A 20,463-nucleotide genomic window follows, 5' to 3' on the forward strand; every position below is an offset into this window, starting at 1 on the left:
CTTTAGTAATTTATAATAGTATTGTATTACATTCATAAAGGGGGGGGGCCACAAAACGTATTACTCTCCGGAAAATTTAAACAGTGGTTAAACATAACTTAGAATTGTCGTAGGAGGCTGATTTTTTGCATGCAAACTCAGAATTATGTATATTACATGCATTTTTTGGTTTTGTAGGAATCTGAGCAAAAGTGCGCGCGCGCGCGCTTTTTGTGAANATATTCTAAATAATTTAGGAAATTACAGAATTTAATACATTCATGTATAAATAATATACACAATGGATAAAATAGAAGCTTACTGTCTTACACATTCTCAATCGCCAAAAGGCACACATGTTGGCTTACATATGATTGGTCTACAACCCTAATGGGCTTACTATCGTCGTTCAGAAACCACACATTATTCACATTTGATGCACATACATAGTGTCCATGTGTTGTTGCATCACTAAGGAAGAAGATTAAATATTATGTGAATAATCAAATATACCATCCAATTTTAAAAAGCAATAGGGTATACATCAATTTTTGGACTTCCAATTAGCAATAGAGAATTGTAAATTTACCATGAAACGGGATATTTTGCGGTTTTTTTCAAATTTCTTATTCCATACAAAGCCATTTACTTTTTATTCTAGAAGAATGAAGGTTAAACAATATTTAAATTTCTTCCTCAGATGCAATAAGCATGATAAAATATTGAATGCAGGATTGAGATCAATCAAAGCTTGGCTTTTAGTGTTGGTTAACATATTGATACGGTCGATCCTGATAAATGTTATTTCTCCTGTTTCCTCAATCCGCTTGCCATCTGCTCTCCTCCCGCAGCTGCACATCTCTGTGAATCTCTCACTGGGTAATGCAAAAAAATATTTTTAAAACATAAGTCATTTAACTTTGAAATCAGGAATTGCAACTCAACTTTTAAAAATCAATTCATATTAACACTCAACAGATATTATTTTTGCTGCAAATGATCAGAAAACTCACCTTAGAAACTTGTCTTTCTTTAATCTTACAGATATTGTTGTATCATTAGATTCTTCTCCAACATAAATAGATGGCACCATTAAAGATGAAAGATTCTCATACACCTCTCTAAATTTTACATTTCTTAGTGTATAAAAAAATGCTTAGCAAATATGACAAAACAGGAACAAAATAAAAGTTAAAAAACATCGTTTTTTTCAAATTTCATAATGTATCTAACCTTCTAGAGTTGACTCCACAAAAGCAGGTGACCTGGCACGGAAACTTTGTGACAGTGTTTTTTCTAAATATATGAGAATTGTCATACATTATCAAAAATTTTATATTCTTGACCAACAAAATTATTTAGAACATTGTTATTTTTGTTCACAGTGTTTAAAAGTTCTCTTTATCGAGAAGGTTCAAGCCTTTTTTAGATTTAATTTAAATATAATCTAAAAACGTGATAACCTTCGAGATATGAAGAAAATTGAAGTCCAAAAACTTTATAGCACATTGTGCCAAATTATAGTGTTATTGGTAATTTTATAAAACGTTTTTGTAATTGTCTTCTGACTATTTATAGATCAAATAAGCTTTGAAACAAAGCAGAAGTCCAAATATAAAGTTGATTTTAATTTTATTTTCATTTCAATAAAAAAATATATTTTGTAAATATCCTAAAGTTTTTGGAGAAAATATAGCGCATGTCTTATTGTGTACAGCTAATTAAACATTAATGCATGATGATTACTTTATAGCACGGTGATATGATATACAGCTAATTTAACTTTACAGCATGATGATTAGTTTATAGCATGTTCATTATGAAATTCAAGATAAAGTTAGTAAGAAATAATAAAGTACACAATATTTTCATAAATATTCACATATAATACCTTAAATACATTCTATAATGCATTAGGAACAAATCAAGCAACTCTGCTGGGTCATGTTGTTGTGTTACATTGAGTGTTGTAATACGAGAATGATCTTCTAGATTTGTCTGGGTTTCAATGGTTTCAATCCTAAGGGTGATAGAGTCTAAGCTTTCATTATCGCTAAATGTGAGTAACTCCTCTGGATTGTAAAACACATTGGTTTCTCTCTTGTTCTTGCTGGTTCTTTCATCAGTCATCCTTTCCAGTGGAAACGAAGAAATAACACCATCCATGACTTCAGATGGATGGAGAACAGCATGTTTGTTTTTAATATTTACTATTCTCACTGGCTTATTAGTAGAGTTTTCCAGCAAATATGGTGCACTCAAAAGCATAAACATAAACCCAATATGGCAGCATCCTGCAAGACTGCCATTTACAGATGGACAGTTGATACAGTGAAAACATCCAACAGTTTTGAAGATATCTGAATAGTTCAGAGGATTAGCTGAAGAATCATCTAGAATGAAAACTGTAGGCTCTTTCCAATTTCTCTTTACACTATCAGACTTGTTGGATGGAGCACAAGTTATCTTATAGAGTGTTCCTGCTCCAGGCCAAGGTGGAAGAATACCTTCTTCATATAGCTCTTCATACTTGGAAGGAGGATTATCCAGTCTCTTAAATTTGACCTTAATTGTAGCTGGAAGAACCTTCAACAGATCTTTTAGATCATCAAAACCATCAATATCCTGCATCCGATCCACTTCACATTTTCTAAGATGAGATGCAACTTGCTTTCCTTTCAGAAGGGCATGAACTGAGGTTGTTACCTCAAATATCTGGTTTACTTTAGAGGAATCATTTATGTATGGGAAAGTAAATTGTTCATGAAAATCTTGATACTTTACTTCTCCCCAGCCTTGATTGAACTCAATGTGCATCAAAAAATTCTCAGTCATGAAATTTCTTAGAATTTGCTCAGCTTTAAAAATTTTTTGATCTTCTTTTAGAAATATGAGAGGAAATCCAGGGTGTTCAACATTGTATAGACCAGCACATACTGCAGCTAAAGCAGTATATTTGGATGGAGAAGATTCAGAATCATAGAGAGGATCAAGATAAGATAGTTCCAGAACACTGTCCAGTATCTGGTACTTCTGTTTTAGAGCAGCATGCAAATTTTCATTTTTACATCTTACTATTCTGACAAGTTTGATAGTATTTTCTGCCTGTGTTTTGAACCTTGGATCAAATTCTACTTTCTGCATAATGAACTCATTGCCTACTTTATCCACTCTCAAACTGTATTGTTCCTGTTTAGTACCTATACATTTTTTTTGTTTTAGTTAAATTATAATGTAAATTTTTCAAAAATCATAATAATTAAATAAAATGAAGCTAATTTATCTTTAAATTATCTTTCAGAAATACTGGTTCCTATTTTATGAAAGTTCTTTGACTTACCGAGAAATATGCCTCCTGCAGATTCAACTACTGAGCGAAAGTCCATGAAATTATCATCATCTTTTGTAACATTACCAAAAGTCTGGTAGCCAGCATCTGTGATAATGATTGGAAAATAACTCCCAGAACCTTCACACAACTTTCTTATTGCTTCTGTTCCATTCTTCTCCTGCATTCTGCACAAATGTCCTAGAAGATTACCATCTCCAGAAGCAGGTGACTGTGATGCACATTGAGGTAGAAGATAAACAATCTAGATTAATAAAAAATGTTAAGAGTTATCTTATCAACCTTGCCTATTTACAGTGATTTTAACTTAACCTAACCTGTGGGCGCAGCGCTCGGCCCCCTAGCCCATCCTAGCCGCAGCGCTCGGCCCAGAAAGTGTCTATTAACCTAACCTTTAACCCTAAATAATGCTAAATAAATACTAATTTGGTCATGTACAAAATTGATAGGAGGGGCGCCTGGGGGGTCCAAAAATCGTTCACTATAGGACAGACCCGGACAGGCTAGGGGGCCGGGCGCTGCAGCCACATGACCCATTATCTCCATGTGTTACATATGAGATCCATGTACAAACTTGATAGAAGGGTGGGGTATAAAAATCGTTCTCTAGGAAATTACTGAATTTTAGTATAAAACAAGGCATACGTTGTAAGCTGGCATATTTTAACAGATAAATTCCACTACAATATATTATCTATTATATATATAAAACGTTAACAAAATCGAAAATTTCGTAGCTAAAGTAATTACTGAGAAATAGTAAATTCATTCTGCCTCTATTAAAATCTCATTTGTTATTTTGGGTCCGTCCTATAGTATACGATTTTTGGACCCCCGCCCCCTCGCCCCGACCCTCCTATCAATTTTGGGCTGGGGCTGAAGTCCAAACATGGGAGAGGAGTGGTTGGGAAAGCTTCACTTCATGATTCGAGTGAATGCCGCGGTCATTTAAAAGGTATGAGTAGGGGGTGAGGAATTTTGTAGATATAAAATAAATTATTTCGGTTGGATGCCTGCATAGAAACTAACAGCTGTTATGACAGCTTTTGATACGAGTGTGCGTTTTTATCATTTTTAGGGCTAAAATAGGTACTTTTAGGGGGGGTAGGGGGATCCACATATCATTCTCCAGGTAATTACCCATTAATTTTATCCTTTCAACCCTTTCTTAAAGTTTTGAATCCCAAATTCTATTTTAGAAAGTTTGAGAAACCTTATTCCATTTTTGAATCCGTCCTATTCCGTTCTTATTGCTTTGAATCCGTTTCATTCCGTTTTTTCAGTTATGAATCCGTTTCATTCCGTTTTATTTAGTTTTAAATCCGTTTTAATCCGTTTTATTCAATTTTGAATCAGTTTTTATTCCAAATTCTTAAGTCTTTGTTTGAAACCGTTTTATTCCCTTTCCGTATATATTATGATCTCAGAGACTTTCTCTTTCTAAAGGCGTATTGGCTCAAGTGTTGTTTTTCCCGCACTCATAATGTTTCACCCCTCATCTCTTGAACTCCTTGAACCCTGTTACTCCTGCATACCNCCTCCGGAGGGCGGAGCTACTGCCATTGTTGCTACGCAAACGCAGCTGTTTCAGGATCGCGCGTAAAGATAATGACTAATCGTACGGCCTGGAGCACCGGTTTGCGGTTAGTTCAGTTTTGAGTTTAGTACGGATTTTGATCGCATACGCGTCATACGTATCCATCAAATATACCGGTCATGTCACTCGTTAGCATAGAATATGAAATTTTAAAAAATTGTTAACTAAGTTTTTTTAAAGAATTAAATTTGTGCAAATGTTTCTACGATTTATACACCTTCAAGGTGCCATGGAAACGCCTCAACACGGAATCGGACACAAAAAACGGAAACCTCACCAAAAAGTATTTTTTTTTGAGGCGTTTCCTGTTTTTTTCAAAAATTTTCGGAAATTCCTCAAATCTAATTTCTCTTTCAAACTTTTATTGAACAAAATTACAGTAAAATTCTATATATGTATGATAAAATGTAAACAACCAAAAATGCTTCTCGCATTGTACTCTCCATTTCATGTTAAATTTAGATTTTAATAGTAGCATTTGACAATTCTGGAGTGGGATATGAAAGATAGAAGGGTCTGTCCTAGTATACGATTTTTGGACCCCCCCCTAAAACTTTTTAAATTCTCAGTTAGTTGATCGGTTTCCTCTTTTAATTGGGCCCGTATTTTTTGGGTCCGTTTCCGGTTTTCAAAAAAAGTTTTTAAATTCTCAGTTTGTTGATCGGTTTCCCCTTTTTTGGGCCCGTTTCCTCATTTTTTGGGTTCGTTTCCGGTTTCAGAAAAAGTTTTAAATTCTCAGTTTGTTGATCGGTTTCCTCTTTTTTGGGTCCGTTTCCTCATTTTTTGGGCCCGCTTCTGGTTTTCAAAAAAGTTTAAATTCTCATTTTGTTGATCGGTTTACTTTTTTTTTTGGGGTCTGTTTCCTCTTTTTTTGGGCCAATTTCCTCTTTTTTTTTGGGTCCGTTTCCGGATTTCAAAAAAACTTTTTAAATTCTCAGTTAGTTGATCGGTTTCCTCTTTTAATTGGGCCCGTATTTTTTGGGTCCGTTTCCGGTTTTCAAAAAAAGTTTTATTTTCTCAGTTTGTTGATCGGTTTCCTCTTTTTTGGGTCCGTTTCCTTATTTTTTGGGCCCGTTTCTGGTTTTCAAAAAAAGTTTTAAATTCTCATTTTGTTGATCGGTTTCCTCTTTTTTTGGGGTCTGTTTCCTCTTTTTTTGGCCAATTTCCTCTTTTTTTTGGTCCGTTTCCGGATTTCAAAAAAAACATTTTAAATTCTCAGTTAGTTGATCGGTTTCCTCTTTTAATTGGGCCCGTTTCCGGTTTTCAAAAAAAGTTTTAAATTCTCAGTTTGTTGATAGGTTTCCTAATTTTTTGACCGGTTTCCTTAAATTTAAGGTCAGTTTTCTAATAACTTAAATTCTCAGTTTCCACATTTTTTCTTTCTTATTGAAAGTTTTTTTTCTAATAAAAAACACGTAGAATCTCAAAAAATCAATGAAAAAAATATATAAAATGTGCAATAGTTAAAAACCATGAAAAATATATTTTGTCAAAAAAGAAATAAAAACTAAGGAAAGAAATGCCCATTAAATTATTTATGTAAATATAAATAGTATAATTTTTTTGGAATAACTTTTAGTAAGGTTAGGGGGGGGGGCAATAAGAACTTTTTAGCTTAGAGTGGAGGGGGGATTTTTAAAAAGTCTACTGGGGGGGGGGGGGGAAATAACAAATTTCGCGCTTTTACCCTTATGAAACCACCTATGCTAGTTCTCTACGTAAATATATTAATGTGTATTATTGCATTCAATCTTAAACTTAATCCCGTAAATATGCTCTCAACATTACATTATACAGGGTGTCCCAATAAACATTGGAATTCAGTGACGAATTCGATATCGTCTTTGAAATGAATTAGCATTGTAATACCTGATTTCAAAAGCCATAATATTATTATGTCTGCTAGAGTTTAATTTATGAAAACGGTAAATGGGTGTGAAGATGTGTATTTAATAGCCTAAAAACCCCTGAAACCATAGATTTCACTTTTCCAGGTGAAAAACTAGTGCAATCTAATCTAAATAATCTTGAAATAAATCTTAATGCGATACGATTATGATTGTTATATGTCATGTTATTGTTGTATTAGATCCAATTATAGATTTGAATAAAAATAATACTAATCCAAGGGGGGGGGGGAAACTGATTGATATAGCATTGTAAAAAATTTAATCTGTATCCATGTATCCACTGCATTTATGTATCCTCTGTATCCATGTATCCTCTGTATCCATGTATCCTCTGTATCCATGTATCCTCTGTATCCATGTATCCTCTGTATCCATGTATCCTCTGTATCCATGTATCCTCTGTATCCATGTATCCTCTGTATCCATGTATCCTCTGTATCCATGTATCCTCTGTATCCATGTATCCTCTGTATCCATGTATCCTCTGTATCCATGTATCCTCTGTATCCATGTATCCTCTGTATCCATGTATCCTCTGTATCCATGTATCCTCTGTATCCATGTATCCTCTGTATCCATGTATCCTCTGTATCCATGTATCCTCTGTATCCATGTATCCTCTGTATCCATGTATCCTCTGTATCCATGTATCCTCTGTATCCATGTATCCTCTGTATCCATGTATCCTCTGTATCCATGTATCCTCTGTATCCATGTATCCTCTGTATCCATGTATCCTCTGTATCCATGTATCCTCTGTATCCATGTATCCTCTGTATCCATGTATCCTCTGTATCCATGTATCCTCTGTATCCATGTATCCTCTGTATCCATGTATCCTCTGTATCCATGTATCCTCTGTATCCATGTATCCTCTGTATCCATGTATCCTCTGTATCCATGTATCCTCTGTATCCATGTATCCTCTGTATCCATGTATCCTCTGTATCCATGTATCCTCTGTATCCATGTATCCTCTGTATCCATGTATCCTCTGTATCCATGTATCCTCTGTATCCATGTATCCTCTGTATCCATGTATCCTCTGTATCCATGTATCCTCTGTATCCATGTATCCTCTGTATCCATGTATCCTCTGTATCCATGTATCCTCTGTATCCATGTATCCTCTGTATCCATGTATCCTCTGTATCCATGTATCCTCTGTATCCATGTATCCTCTGTATCCATGTATCCTCTGTATCCATGTATCCTCTGTATCCATGTATCCTCTGTATCCATGTATCCTCTGTATCCATGTATCCTCTGTATCCATGTATCCTCTNACAGGGACAAACATAGGACAGGGACAAACATAGGACAGGGACAAACATAGGACAGGGACAAACATAGGACAGGGACAAACTTAGGACAAGACAATTGGTGATAAGTTAAGTGTGACAAGAAAAACGTGGGACAGGGATAAACGCGGGACAAATAAAAGAATAATCATAAAAATCATAAAAATTTAACATATTTATTGAAATCCGCGAAAAAAAAACACATAAATTTCGCAATAACATAAAACTTCAACCGATAATGAAGCCATGCACTAGCAAGACACATTCATGTGGAAAGTACCTCTTAGATAATTGAACATAGATTTAAATACAGGAGGATGAAGGCAAGACAAGAAAACTAATAAACCGTAAAGGGGCTGTAAACGTAATTTCTAATGGCATTTCTTGCAAAGTTGCCAATGCCCGACTCACAAGGGTACCCATCCTTTATCTGATCGATAAAGTAGAAGATATTGTCGTTACAATTCCTTTCTGTTTCCCTGCAGTATAAATGCGCATCTATTTTTGTAGAGCGTGCAATCAATCCAATTTGCTGTAATTATAGTCCTATTAAATGTTTAAGTTAAAAAATAAATGAATTTGTGAGATTTGAATTCATTAAAATTAGAAATAAAGGTTATTAAAAACTTTTTAAAAAACTTTAATACTCAGGCTTTATCAAGTTAAAATTTGTCAATCTTAAGTTTTGTTATATTTAAGATAATCAAAATATCTCTAAACTACCTGTTATTGTGATTTCCTTCATTGGCTTTTGAGATACTTATACGGCAATGCTTACATACATAGTCTGTGGATTCACATGCACTTGGAATCTAAACATATTAAATTCTTGGGTTTTTCCTTAAAGCATTTAAAGTTGTGACTAAATAGACTAAATCTTCTTTAACAAAAAAAAAAAAAATTCACTTTATATAAGTTACCTGGTCAAAAAAGTTATTTATATTTCCGATTGTATTCTTCCTCTGAGATATAACTACATCCCAGGGGTAAATATTTTCAAGATTTACCCTCACAAGTTTTTGATGCTCTTTAGGGAGAAAAATGAAACAAGAAACATCAAAATTGCAAATTTTTTCATAATTAATAATTTATTTTACCCTAAAATAATTGTTCTTTCATCCGATTAAGCAACTAGACCATACTATTTTGAAAAGGGGGTATAAAAAGCGTTTTTTTTTCAAGAAAATATACATCCCTTTATCTTCCGCTTCAAAGGAGACTTCAGCACTACTAAAAGGTGAAGCCATAATTCCGTCGTCATCACTAAATCCTGCACAAGTTGTATTTCCCACATCCGCACTTTCCAATTCATCAACATCTGATATAGAAATTTTGCGACGAGTTCAAGAGCTGGACAGCCTAAGAATCATGCCCATACCGCGTAGGTGGTGGAAACCTTCACCATTTGTAGAAGAATTCCAATGGTCGAGAATGTTGGTAAAGTACAGATCTATGAATTCAGGATTAGGGAACAGAGATGGATTTAGATCTGCGGATGCTATGTCACAAGATGACGGAAGGATCACAACTTGCCCTCTCTGTCTAAAAGGCCGGAACGATGAAATACACCTTCTACTGAGCTGTTCTTCCATGGAGAGAACGAGAAGAACAATTCAAATGAGCACGGGTAAAACACTGGAATATACCCTCTCAGAAATCCGTACCAGATATTCATGCAATTCAGACCAGGAAGTAGCGAGATTTTTCCTAGGACAAGAACCAAATCTGAGTAGGAAAACAATGGTAGATAGAGGTTTATCACTGGACCTACTAGTAACTGGGTTTTACAAGAACTGGTCAGAACTACGTGGCAGGACTATACACAAACCTGACAGCTGGAAGTCATCCTAATCAATTATAAAAAACAAGTAAGTTATTGTTAATAATCAGTAGTATAACTAAGCCGAGTATTAATGGATGATTTGAAATGGACCTCAGTATATATCACTCGTATCTTTATATTCTTATAACATGCAAAGATAGTATTATAACATATATTATGTAACGATACTTAAAGTTAAAGATAGTTTTATAACATATATTATGTAACAATACTTAAAATTAACGGTAATAAAGGATGAAAGTACAAACACGATATAACACGCAATAAAATAAAAGCAAAATTTTAACGACAAAATCAACAAATGGCTTTAAATTTCAAATACAACACGATTCTTTAATAACCTTGCAAATCACATAATCTAACATTTACTATCATATACAGAAACATTTGATAAATACACATTCTTTCATTTAACTTCAGGTAGTATAAGTGTCGAATCACTCCACAATTCCCCTATATTTAATACATTTCATATCATTTCAAAATATTTACTTAATTATTACGTTTCATATTATTACATATAACATTTACTTATTTATTACATTTCATATTAATTCATATAATATTTTCTTAATTACTGCATTTCATAATATTTAATAAAATATTCACTTAAATTCATTTTAAAATCCCACCTTCCTAAAACCAATTTATTGTAATTAAAGTTTCAACTCATGAAAACCCTTTTTAAACAATCAGTTAACCGGGAGGGAGATTCTCTCTGTCAGCATTTAAATATGTATTTAATACAAAAGTTTGCATGCAAAAAATCAGCCTCCTACGACAATTCTAAGTTATGTTTAACCACTGTTTAAATTTTCCGGCGAGTAATACGTTTTGTGGCCCCCCTTTTGTAAATTTTTGATTTTTTAATTGTATTACATGCATAAATTTTGTAAATTTTTGATTTTTTAAAATAAATAAATAAATCCCTCATTTCCACAAATTTCCTTTTTACTGAAAACATTAGATTAAAAAACCAAATTTTAAAGGAATAAATAAATAAATACATAGATTTGCAATCAGAAAATTAGTGGTTTGAAACATGTGTAGTGTGAACGCAGCACGTTAATTTATACACAATACTTCATAATTGCTACTATTATAAAGATTCAGTTTTAAATTATGTTATTATAATTATAACTAAGTAATGTTAAATTGGCTGAGACTAGGGGAGGGTTTCCTAGCTCTAAAACTTTAAAATAAATTTCAGGAAAGTAAGGACAAATTTTGTTAAACTGCCTTTAAATAATTAACCCTATTCCTGCTGGGGGGGGCCCCCCTGTAGTCTTTTTTACATAACTCGAAAAGTATTGGTCTGAGGCTGTTGAAATTTTCTGACTTTTCCAACATACCCAAAGCCCGATCGGCCTAAAACGGGGCTTTAATACTAACTGCCTGAGTCCTCAGGCACACTGCCTGAATGACTGCTTTTTCCTGTAACAAACTAAATCTTTGTTTTGACCCACTTTTACTCGTCAGATTTTGATAAAATTTATCTTTTAGGAAAGCCTTTGACATAAGGAAACAAATTTACAAGTTATGCAAAAAAAATTCAAACAACCTGTCAAAGGAAATTTGCACATTTTTAGTCTTTCTTGATTAAAATCGGGTAATTTAAAATTTTGCAAACATTTTTGCATATTTGAAATGGCATGGTCAAGGGCTTTTCAAAAATGTATAATTTTTCATTTTTTGGACAACTTTTTTTGCAAACATTCTTACTATATAACTGGATTTTGCTATAAAAAATTCAATTTTTGTAAATTCGCATTTGTTTTGCTGATTCTAAAAGTAGAGCCAATGATGTATCATTTGTCATATTTGGACATCAAACATAGGATTTAGAAGGAGGGGGGGGGGGGGTCAAATTGACCCCCCCCCGCATATCCTGGTTTTCAAGTACCCCAGCAGAGATAGGGTTGCATGTTTGAATGTAAACAATAAAGAAACTAGCCTTTGAGAAAATGCTAAGATTTTATGCTATTCATGCGGTAAGATCTTGATATGCGCTAAATTTGTATTTTTATCTGATAAACATTGCAACAGAGGCACTGGAAATTAATTTGTTGTCATACCAATACGATTTTTAGTCAATAGCATACATCTATATCCATTTTTAATTTTTCTAGATAAGTTAGCCTGCTTCAGATATAGTTTTGTGCTATTTTTTTTCTGAACATTTGCTTCTCTTACACTTTGCCACTTTGTGACCAGAGCTGGGAACTTTAGAATGGGTTTCCATTTATCCCGACTGCTAAATCCGAATATCCAATGTGGACACTTTTGATTTCTTGCTTAATCCACTCTTTTTTGGGCATAGTAGAGAAAAATCAAAAACCGGTTTTTAAAAGTTAAAGAGTCCTTCCCGTTTCTGTATTTTAATTTTATTAATCCTAAATTGCGCGCAAAATTTCAAATTTATCGGCTTCAATTATACGCGACTTTGATTGGTTGAATTTTGAACACTTTTCAGGATACAAGTACAAGATTAAGTTAGTCTCGAGATTAAGAAAAAGAGAGGATAAAGCATTAATCTCGATATCCACCATTCTAAAGTTCCCAGCTCAGAAAATATATTATAAATAGTATAAAAATGACGCATGTAAAATAACGATAGATTTTGGCGAGTTTTTCCATTTCTGTTGGATATCAATATTTCAAAGTCAATCGTAACGCAAATATGATCAAAAAATATAGTTTTTGGACGATGAAAGGACAGATTTGTTCGAAATATATTCACTCGAAAGTTAATTAGATTAGAGTTAAGCAGGTTTGGATACAATTTATTTTATAATATAACATATATACAAATCAAATAATCTGACGTGTTTGAACAGATTATGTATAATGACTTATAAAATGACTAGTAGGAATAGTAAGCACTAATATAATGATGGCAAGGGGTCATGGTTTTTAAATAATTTACTTTCATGCTTTAAGGACATGTTGAAAACACGAAATTCAAGATTCAAGTTGTGCAAATCTGATTTAAAATAAATAAAATAAAACCTATTTAAAATTTAGTGAACGCATTCTTGATATTTATAATTTATTTTTTGAGCAAACGGGTCGCCCATCAAACTTCAGATTCTAGAATTTTCAAAAAACAAAAACAGCAAGAAGCACAAAGACGGTTTTTTGTTGCAAGTTTGTGCAGGATATTTTTTTTTGGCACACATAGTGTACACCTTACATACAACCTCTTAATTAAGTTTCATGATGTTATTTATCTACTATTTTTTTTACTATGTACAATGATGATGATACTGCTCATGATGAAGATTTGAAAACATGTTGGCGCAGAAAATTTTTCCTGAAAATAGAATGTTTTCAAATATGTAAATATTTAGTTTTTATGAAAATGTAAAAAAAACATACTTTGTCTTTGCCTTTGGTGTTGTTTGTTGTTTAGGTAGGGTGGTGGTGGTGGCCCCTCCTCTCCCTGGTCTAGGGGAACTAGAAGGAGCTCCACCCCTACCCCCAGGTAGTCCGGCCCGAGCGGTGAACTGAAGACTGGAAAATTCTAAAAAAAAGTATTTTAATCCAAGCCCAAACATGTTCTGGACGCTTAAGGAAAGTGATCCAAATCATTAACAAAAAATAAAGCATAACGAAGTGCTAAATAATCAAGTATGTTACGTAATTAAGATAAAAATCGTTCCAAATGACAACTCACACGCTTTTTCTGATTGAGTGCAAATTATATGTCCTTTTTTATAATTTACAAAACTACAAATTAGTGACTCGCCCATTTCTGTTGCAAGATACAGGGTGTCCCAAAAAACATGGGAATTCAGTGACGAATTCGATATCGTCTTTGTTATGAATTAGCTTTGTAATACCTAATTTCAAAAGCCATAATATTATTATGTCTGCTAGAGTTTATTTTATGTAAAGGGTAAAAGACTGCAAAGATGTGTCTATAATGTCTCCGCAAGATGAACAGTGAAGACGGACAAGTTTACTCTGTTTGTATACTGCAATTTTCTTGTTTTACTAAGTGCAACTGTATGCAGTCAAAACACAAACAAACAAACAGATTACAGCTTTCTCAGTAGGTATCACTATACTAAATCAAAGAATTATTTAAAAAGACGATATCGAATTCGTCACTGAATTCCCATGTTTATTGGGACACCCTGTAACAAGTAAGAAATGTTCAGGATTAAACCCTTGTAAAGCTAAATTATTAATCAGTAAAGGTTTGAAGGGTACTGTTGTGAATCGGACATGCCCCACAGTAAACGGGAGTTACTTGAAATTTCAACGACAGTCCCTTTAAGATACAGGGTGTCCCAATAAACATGGGAATTGAGAGCTACGACTTGAAAGTCGTCTTTAGGATTTCCGATATTTGAGGCGTGGCAAAGATTGTAGGAAAAACTAGGCTGTATGTATGACGAGCTTTTCATAAAGTGATCAACATAAATCTTTCTTGTAACTTGAAAAGTGACGAAGATATTAAATATTAAGACAATATTGATTTATTAAATAAATTGAAATTTGTACAAATTTCGCAATATCTCCGTCAATTTTGAAGATACAAAAATGGTAGACCACAGTTTAAAAATCTCAAGACCAGGCTTTCTCGATATTAGATGTTAAAGCTGGAATACTGCAATATTGTGGTCATGAAAAAATGCCGCATGGATCGAAGACGATATAAAGTAATCACTGAATTCCCATGTTTATTGGGACACACTGTATATTTACCATTGAAATTGTAGGGTAGTCTCGCATCCATATATCCAGGGGATAAACCTAACAGACCTTTTCCTGAAACAATTATAACGGAGACTAAATTTGGTCTTCTATACTAAATATATTCTTTTTACTTGACAAAGAACGAAACAAGTGTAAAGCTGCGTAACATACTTTTTGGATACCCCTGTAATATGAGATCACATTTTGACATGAATATTGAATATGATTGTTAGAACAAGAAGACTAGAGTGTAGTATTTCTTATTATGAAAAATGTGTGCATATCAAATTAATGCAAAAGCTTATATTTAATGCTCCAAATTAAATATTTTCTGCATTTTCATGAATATTCAANAGGTAGTAATTACGGTTATGGCCAATTTTTCTTGAATTTGTTTAAGATCGAACTCCAAGATACAAATTCTAGAAATTTGCATTTCTGCCATAAAAAAAATCCTTTTCAATCCAATCAACAGATGAAAAAATATTTACTCAAAGATCAGAATAAAAATACTAGATAAAGGGCGAAATATTTATAACAAACTTTGGCAATTATTTGCAAATTACAAATTTGTTTTGACAACAAAAAGTTGTTTGTAAAAATTGCATTTCTAATCAAAATATAGTTCTTCTTTCGTTCTTCAATCACCCCCCTTCCTCTGCATTCCCCTAGCTTGTTACTCTGCAAACCTTTCCCCTTTTTACATCCCCCCCCCTCCTTCCCTTTCTTTACAACTTCCCCCTTTCCTGTCTTTGCCTTCAATTCCACAACCCTTAACTTTTCCAGAAGATATCCTATGTCCAGGATATGAATGATATATATAGAGTAGTAATCTCTGTTTGTTTATTTTGTTGTAAGTTCGATTATAATTCAGGAACCCCATGACCTATTTGCCTCAAATTTTGATTGGGGGAACTCGGGAGAACCCCCCAGAAATCTTGAGATGGATCGACCCCAGAAATTTTGAGATGGATCGACTTTTATTGTGAAAAATAGTTGAAAGACCAAACGCGGGTAAACGGTGGAAGTATCCTGAGTAACCTAAGCAACGCTGAGTTCCCAAGAAAGTGTAATATATTTATGTAAAGCACTAACCAGGAAGAGGTTCAGGATATCTTCTAGAATAATCAGAATATCTTGTTCCTTCTGGATACTGATTCCCTCTGGTCTGTTCTGGGGGGTACTGTGGCCCCCTTGCTTGTTCCGGGGGGTATTGGGCCCCCCTGACTGGTTCTGGGGGGTACTGCGCCCCCCTGACTGGTTCTGGATACTGAACTCCTCTGGTTTGCTCTGGGTAGAGTCTAGACTGCCACCAATAGGGTTGAACCTAATCAGGGACAGAGATTAAACCTTCTCGGGGATTTTAAAGGGACTGTAAGTCTGCAGTAGTCGTGGTTTCAAATATAGAGTGACATCTCCAATTCACAATGGTTTAATTTCTAGTGTGGCTTCTCTATAATAAAAGGGATTTGCGCATTTATGACTCAGAGGCAATAGAAGGAACTACACGGAATTTAGCATGTTTTAGATAGAAAATGACAATATCTTTCTCATTGTTACCCCAATTTAGATTTGAAAGGGAACCGTTGTGAATCGGACACGCTGCTCTTTAATGGTGGGTTACCAAGGGCGTATACAGGGGGGGGGCATGGGGGGCAGTGCCCTACCTAGACCTGTAATGGGTGGGGGGCGTAAAATTTTGTTTTGCCCCCCCCCCCTACATTTATTTCTGTATACCCCCTTTGCGGGTCACTATATTCAGTCTAGAATACGTACAGGGTGTCCCGCGAAACATGACATTTAATTAATCGTTATTTTAAGTTAAACAAATCTTTTGTTTCATAAAATTTTAATTTGAAAGTAATTTTAATATAGCATGACTCCCACATAATATTTTTATTGATCTTTGTTATCAAACAACTTAACAAATTATGGAAAAAGACATTTTAAACTATTCACCAACTGTCATGTTTCGTGGGACGTATATAGTCCCTTTAATTAAGAAGCTACTAAAGCTTAAACAACTGTAATTAAAGAAGACATAATCGACATGATCATATTTGATGATGAGCTGCAGATTTTGTGCTAAAAGGTGTCGCAAAGAATATTATATTATTTTCACAGATAAATCAAATTTATTCCACAATAATACCAACGGAAAGCTAAAAGTTTAAAGTACGATTGTCTATACATCATATCACCTCTATTAGTAAGTATAAGATACAATGAAGCTAGACCCTATTTTGGAAAGATTATAAAACGAGTGACTTTTTTATACACTCTTAGAAATATAACAATCTGCTGCGTTTACAGGAATTTGTGGGGGGGGGGGGGTGTACAACTTTTGCATCAAAGACGAACCCCATTTCATTCTGAATTCCTATCTTTATTGAAACCCTCTGTATTTATAATATCTATATTTTATGTAAAGGGTAAAAGCCTGCAAAGATGTGTCTATAATGTCTCCGCAAGATGAACAGGGAAGACGGACAAGTTTACTCTGTTTGTATACTGCAATTTTCTTGTTTTACTAAGTACAACTGTATGCAGTCAAANACTGGGTCTGCTGCACTATAATATTCTAAACTGGGTCTGCTGCAATATAATATTCTAAACTGGGTCTGCTAAACTAGTTTCTAAACTGGGTCTGCTACACATTAATATTCTAAACTGGGTCTGTTGCACTATAATCTAAACTGGGCCTGCTAAACTATATTCCAAACTGGGTCTGCTATATTTTATTCTAAACCATGGGTCGGATACACTTGATTCTAAATTGCTAAACTATTCTAAACTGGGTCAGCAACACTTTTTTTCTAAACTGGGTCTGCTAAACTAAATTCTAAACTGGGTCTGCTACACTATATTCTAAACTGGATCTGCTTCACTATATTCTAAACTGGATCTGCTAAACTAGATTTTAACCTGGATCTGCTAAACTACATTCTGAACTGGGTCTGCTAAACTAGATTCAAAACTGGGTCTGTTACACTCTATTCTAAACCATGGGTCGGCTACACTCGATTTTAAATTGCTAAACTATTCCAAACTGGGTCTGCTAACTATATCTAAACTGGGTCTGCTTGTTTATGAAAGGGAATCTTCATATAATAGTTTTCTCTTCCCTTGTTTTTCTCGAGTTTTGGTGTCGCGGGTTGAACCGGAGCTGAGGCAAATGCAGGAACCCGAGCACTGAACCCACAGTAGTAGGGGTCATCAACTAAACAAGAAACAATAGTAGGGGTCATCAACTAAACAAGAAACAATAGTAGGTCATCAACTAAACAAGAAACAATAGTAGGTGTCATCAACTAAACAAGAAACAATAGTAGGGGTCATCAGCTAAACAAGAAACAATATTAGGGGTCATCAACTAAACAAGAAACAATATTAGGGGTCATTAGCTAAACAAACACAGTAGTAGGGGTCATTAACTAAACAAGAAACAGTAGTAAGAGTCATTAACTACACAAGAAACACAGTAGTAGGGGTTATTAATTAAACAAGAAACAGTAAAAGGGGTTTTCAACTAAATAAGAAACAGTAGTAGGGGTCATTAACTAAACAAGAAACAATAGTAGATGTAATCAACTAAACAAGAAACAATAGTAGGTGTAATCAACAAAACAAGAAACAATAGTAGGTGTCATTAACTAAACAAGAAAAAGCAATTAGGGTCATTTGCTAAACAAGAAACAGTAGTAGGGGTTATTAACTACAGAAGAAACAGCTAAAAGTAGGGGTCATCAACTAAACAAGAAACAGCAGTAGGGGTCATCAACTAAACAAGAAACAGTAGGGGTCATCAACGGAACAAGAAACAGTAGTAAGAATCATCAACTAAACAAGAAACAGAAGTAGGGATCATTAATTAGACAAGAAACAGTCTTAGGGGTCATCAACTAAACAAGAAGCAGTAGTAGGGTTCATCAGCTAAACAATAAACAGAAGAAGGGGACATTAACTAAGCAAGAAACAGAAGAAGGGGTCATCAACGTAACAAGAAACAGTAGTAGGGGTCATCAACAGAACAAGAAACAGTAGTAGACACTTCTTAAGATTTTAAAATTTTTTTCGCAACTAATAATAATAAAATGTATCTACCCTCTCCCTTCTTCCCTTTCTCCCCCCTCTCCCCCCCCCCTCATAATAAGAAGCCTGTAGAATATAAAAAAATTGATCGCGGCAGTATTTGAAGAAACCTTGTTGATTGGTTTAAATTGTCGGCCATTATTTATATTCAACCTTTTATTATCCATCTGTCTATCTTTCTATTTAAGTCCCTGAAGCAAGTATATATCATTTCTTCACTATATTTATATCTTGTTAGTCTTGTCTATTTACACTTAAAGGGACAGTATAACGTAAAGTCACCTTTTATTTATAGATTTACAACAGTTACCTTTAAATCTTTATCCACGTAAAAAAGAAAGTATTATCATTGTTCTTTTTTTATAAAAGTATAAAATTGACACAATTGCAGATCTTAGCATGAACTAAAGGGTTCGAGAAAATATTTGAAAGGGTATCTTTGTGAATAGGTCATATTGTAAAATATAGGGCCTATATCGACTCGATTTAAAACTGTTCTTTTATTATAAAATTATTCATGAATTAGATCAGGATTACACTGCACTAAATATTTATGAGAAGTTACTTCATTTATCTTTTTATCATGTATGATTAAGGTGAAGAAAAAGTAACAATTAATTTTATAACCCGAATAGACCATGAATAAAATCACCCCCCCCCCCCGAAATTTTGGTTTATTTTCATATCCCTTTTCCACAATTGATTAAGATAAATACACACGTCAGAATCTAGCGTACATTTTTCTCCAAATGTCCTGACGGGTTAATGAAAGAAATTTTATTTTTGGAACAGCATTTGTTTTAAATAAAATATTCAAACGTGAAACGAAAATACTAATAAATTAAACCATTGAAAAAAAATCCGCTAAAAGGAATTGAGTCGTTGCCACAAATTCAGTTTTTGCAACACCTATTTCTCTGTAACCTTATTATGTAAGCCTTTGATATTTCAAACTTACATCATTTGATCTTATAGCATTCATAGTTTGAAATATTAAAGGTCTACGACATTGGGTTGCAATTATATTGAAATTAGAAAATCAGAGTTTGTTACAAAAACTCAATTCCTTTAGTTTACAGAAAAATACTTGTTTTCCGAAAAAACGACGGGATTATGTTTTCTTTAATTCTTAAAGATATAATTTAACTGAGTTGTAGAGGAACCTGTTTCTTGCAGTTGCAAACCGTTACAGTTAATAAAGATATGTTTCGTTCGACCCATATATAAGGAAGTAATCGTTTTCTATTTATTACTGTTTCGTGTTAAGACCGTACTCATGGTTGACACTGTGTAATGTAAGATGAAAAATTTTAAAATATGAAAATAAATAAAAATAAATAATTCACCTATTTTCTTTTTTTCGTCAGATTTTTTCAGAATTCTTCGTCTATTGTTCGTTCTAAGAAATTTTAAATATTTATAAAAAAAATTAATTTGGATAAAATGTTTTGAGAAAACTATACCTTGGTTTTAGAGTAGCACTTTCAGATTCGTCTAGGAAATTGTCTCTGGACCTTAAACAGACAAATATAGGTGCTTTTAGGGAACAAGGAACATTTAGGAAACGTTTCTAAAAAGTTTTTGCTTTTTTTACGAAAAAAAAGACGGCTTCAGGGAACTTAGTTTTCACTTTTTTAGCAAAAAAAGGTGGGTTCAGGGAACTTTGTTTTCACTTTTTTAGCAAACAA

At 33.7% G+C, this 20,463-nt stretch overlaps 3 protein-coding genes and 1 long non-coding RNA gene across 5 annotated transcripts in view; all 4 read right to left on the bottom strand.

The window, feature by feature from the left end:
* Positions 1-242: 242 nt before the first annotated feature.
* LOC111716362 (uncharacterized) lies at positions 243-1,931 on the bottom strand. Of its 2 annotated transcripts, XM_023491807.1 has the most exons (4): positions 1,871-1,931; positions 1,213-1,275; positions 993-1,100; positions 243-854 (listed from the first exon to the last, which is right to left on the bottom strand). In XM_023491807.1, exons 1-4 carry the CDS (start codon positions 1,891-1,893, stop codon positions 632-634), a joined length of 417 nt encoding a protein of 138 aa, XP_023347575.1. In that variant the 5' UTR covers positions 1,894-1,931; the 3' UTR covers positions 243-631. The 2 variants fall into 2 exon arrangements, with proteins under 2 accessions (XP_023347575.1, XP_023347574.1); XM_023491806.1 differs by lacking the exon at positions 1,871-1,931 and having other exon boundaries at positions 1,213-1,340.
* A 357-nt stretch (positions 1,932-2,288) lies between these two features.
* LOC111716357 (uncharacterized) lies at positions 2,289-4,891 on the bottom strand. The gene is made up of 5 exons (XM_023491794.1): positions 4,864-4,891; positions 3,721-3,728; positions 3,320-3,572; positions 2,413-3,179; positions 2,289-2,339 (listed from the first exon to the last, which is right to left on the bottom strand). The coding sequence occupies exons 1-5, from the start codon at positions 4,889-4,891 to the stop codon at positions 2,289-2,291; spliced, it is 1,107 nt and encodes a 368-aa protein (XP_023347562.1).
* A 7,850-nt stretch (positions 4,892-12,741) lies between these two features.
* LOC111716360 (uncharacterized) lies at positions 12,742-16,404 on the bottom strand. The gene is made up of 4 exons (XR_002768466.1): positions 15,779-16,404; positions 14,693-14,755; positions 13,358-13,502; positions 12,742-13,292 (listed from the first exon to the last, which is right to left on the bottom strand). It is a non-coding gene; the product is annotated as an uncharacterized LOC111716360 (long non-coding RNA).
* A 1,150-nt stretch (positions 16,405-17,554) lies between these two features.
* The window catches only part of LOC111716358 (uncharacterized), a 36,387-nt gene continuing 33,478 nt past the window's right edge, over positions 17,555-20,463 (bottom strand). Inside the window, exons 13-15 of the mRNA XM_023491795.1 lie at positions 20,239-20,289; positions 20,122-20,174; positions 17,555-17,903 (exon numbers count right to left, since the gene is read on the bottom strand). Of these exons, the coding sequence (XP_023347563.1) occupies positions 17,752-17,903; positions 20,122-20,174; positions 20,239-20,289 (256 nt within the window). The 3' untranslated portion in view covers positions 17,555-17,751. The remainder of the gene's footprint in view (positions 17,904-20,121; positions 20,175-20,238; positions 20,290-20,463) is intronic.

Source organism: Eurytemora carolleeae, unplaced genomic scaffold, assembly GCF_000591075.1.
Source record: "Eurytemora carolleeae unplaced genomic scaffold, Eaff_2.0 scaffold857, whole genome shotgun sequence".
NCBI classification, from domain to species: Eukaryota; Metazoa; Arthropoda; class Copepoda; order Calanoida; family Temoridae; genus Eurytemora; species Eurytemora carolleeae.

What these genes read in the sequence shown, in the direction of transcription:
- LOC111716362 (XM_023491806.1), bottom strand. Translation starts at nt 1,301, where the DNA reads ATGTATGACAATTCTCATATATTTAGAAAAAACACTGTCACAAAGTTT. An exon ending in TGTGGAGTCAACTCTAGAAG is followed by an intron (nt 1,101 to 1,212) that starts GTTAGATACATT and finishes TGTAAAATTTAG; the next exon opens with AGAGGTGTATGAGAATCTTT. An exon ending in AAGAAAGACAAGTTTCTAAG is followed by an intron (nt 855 to 992) that starts GTGAGTTTTCTG and finishes TGCATTACCCAG; the next exon opens with TGAGAGATTCACAGAGATGT.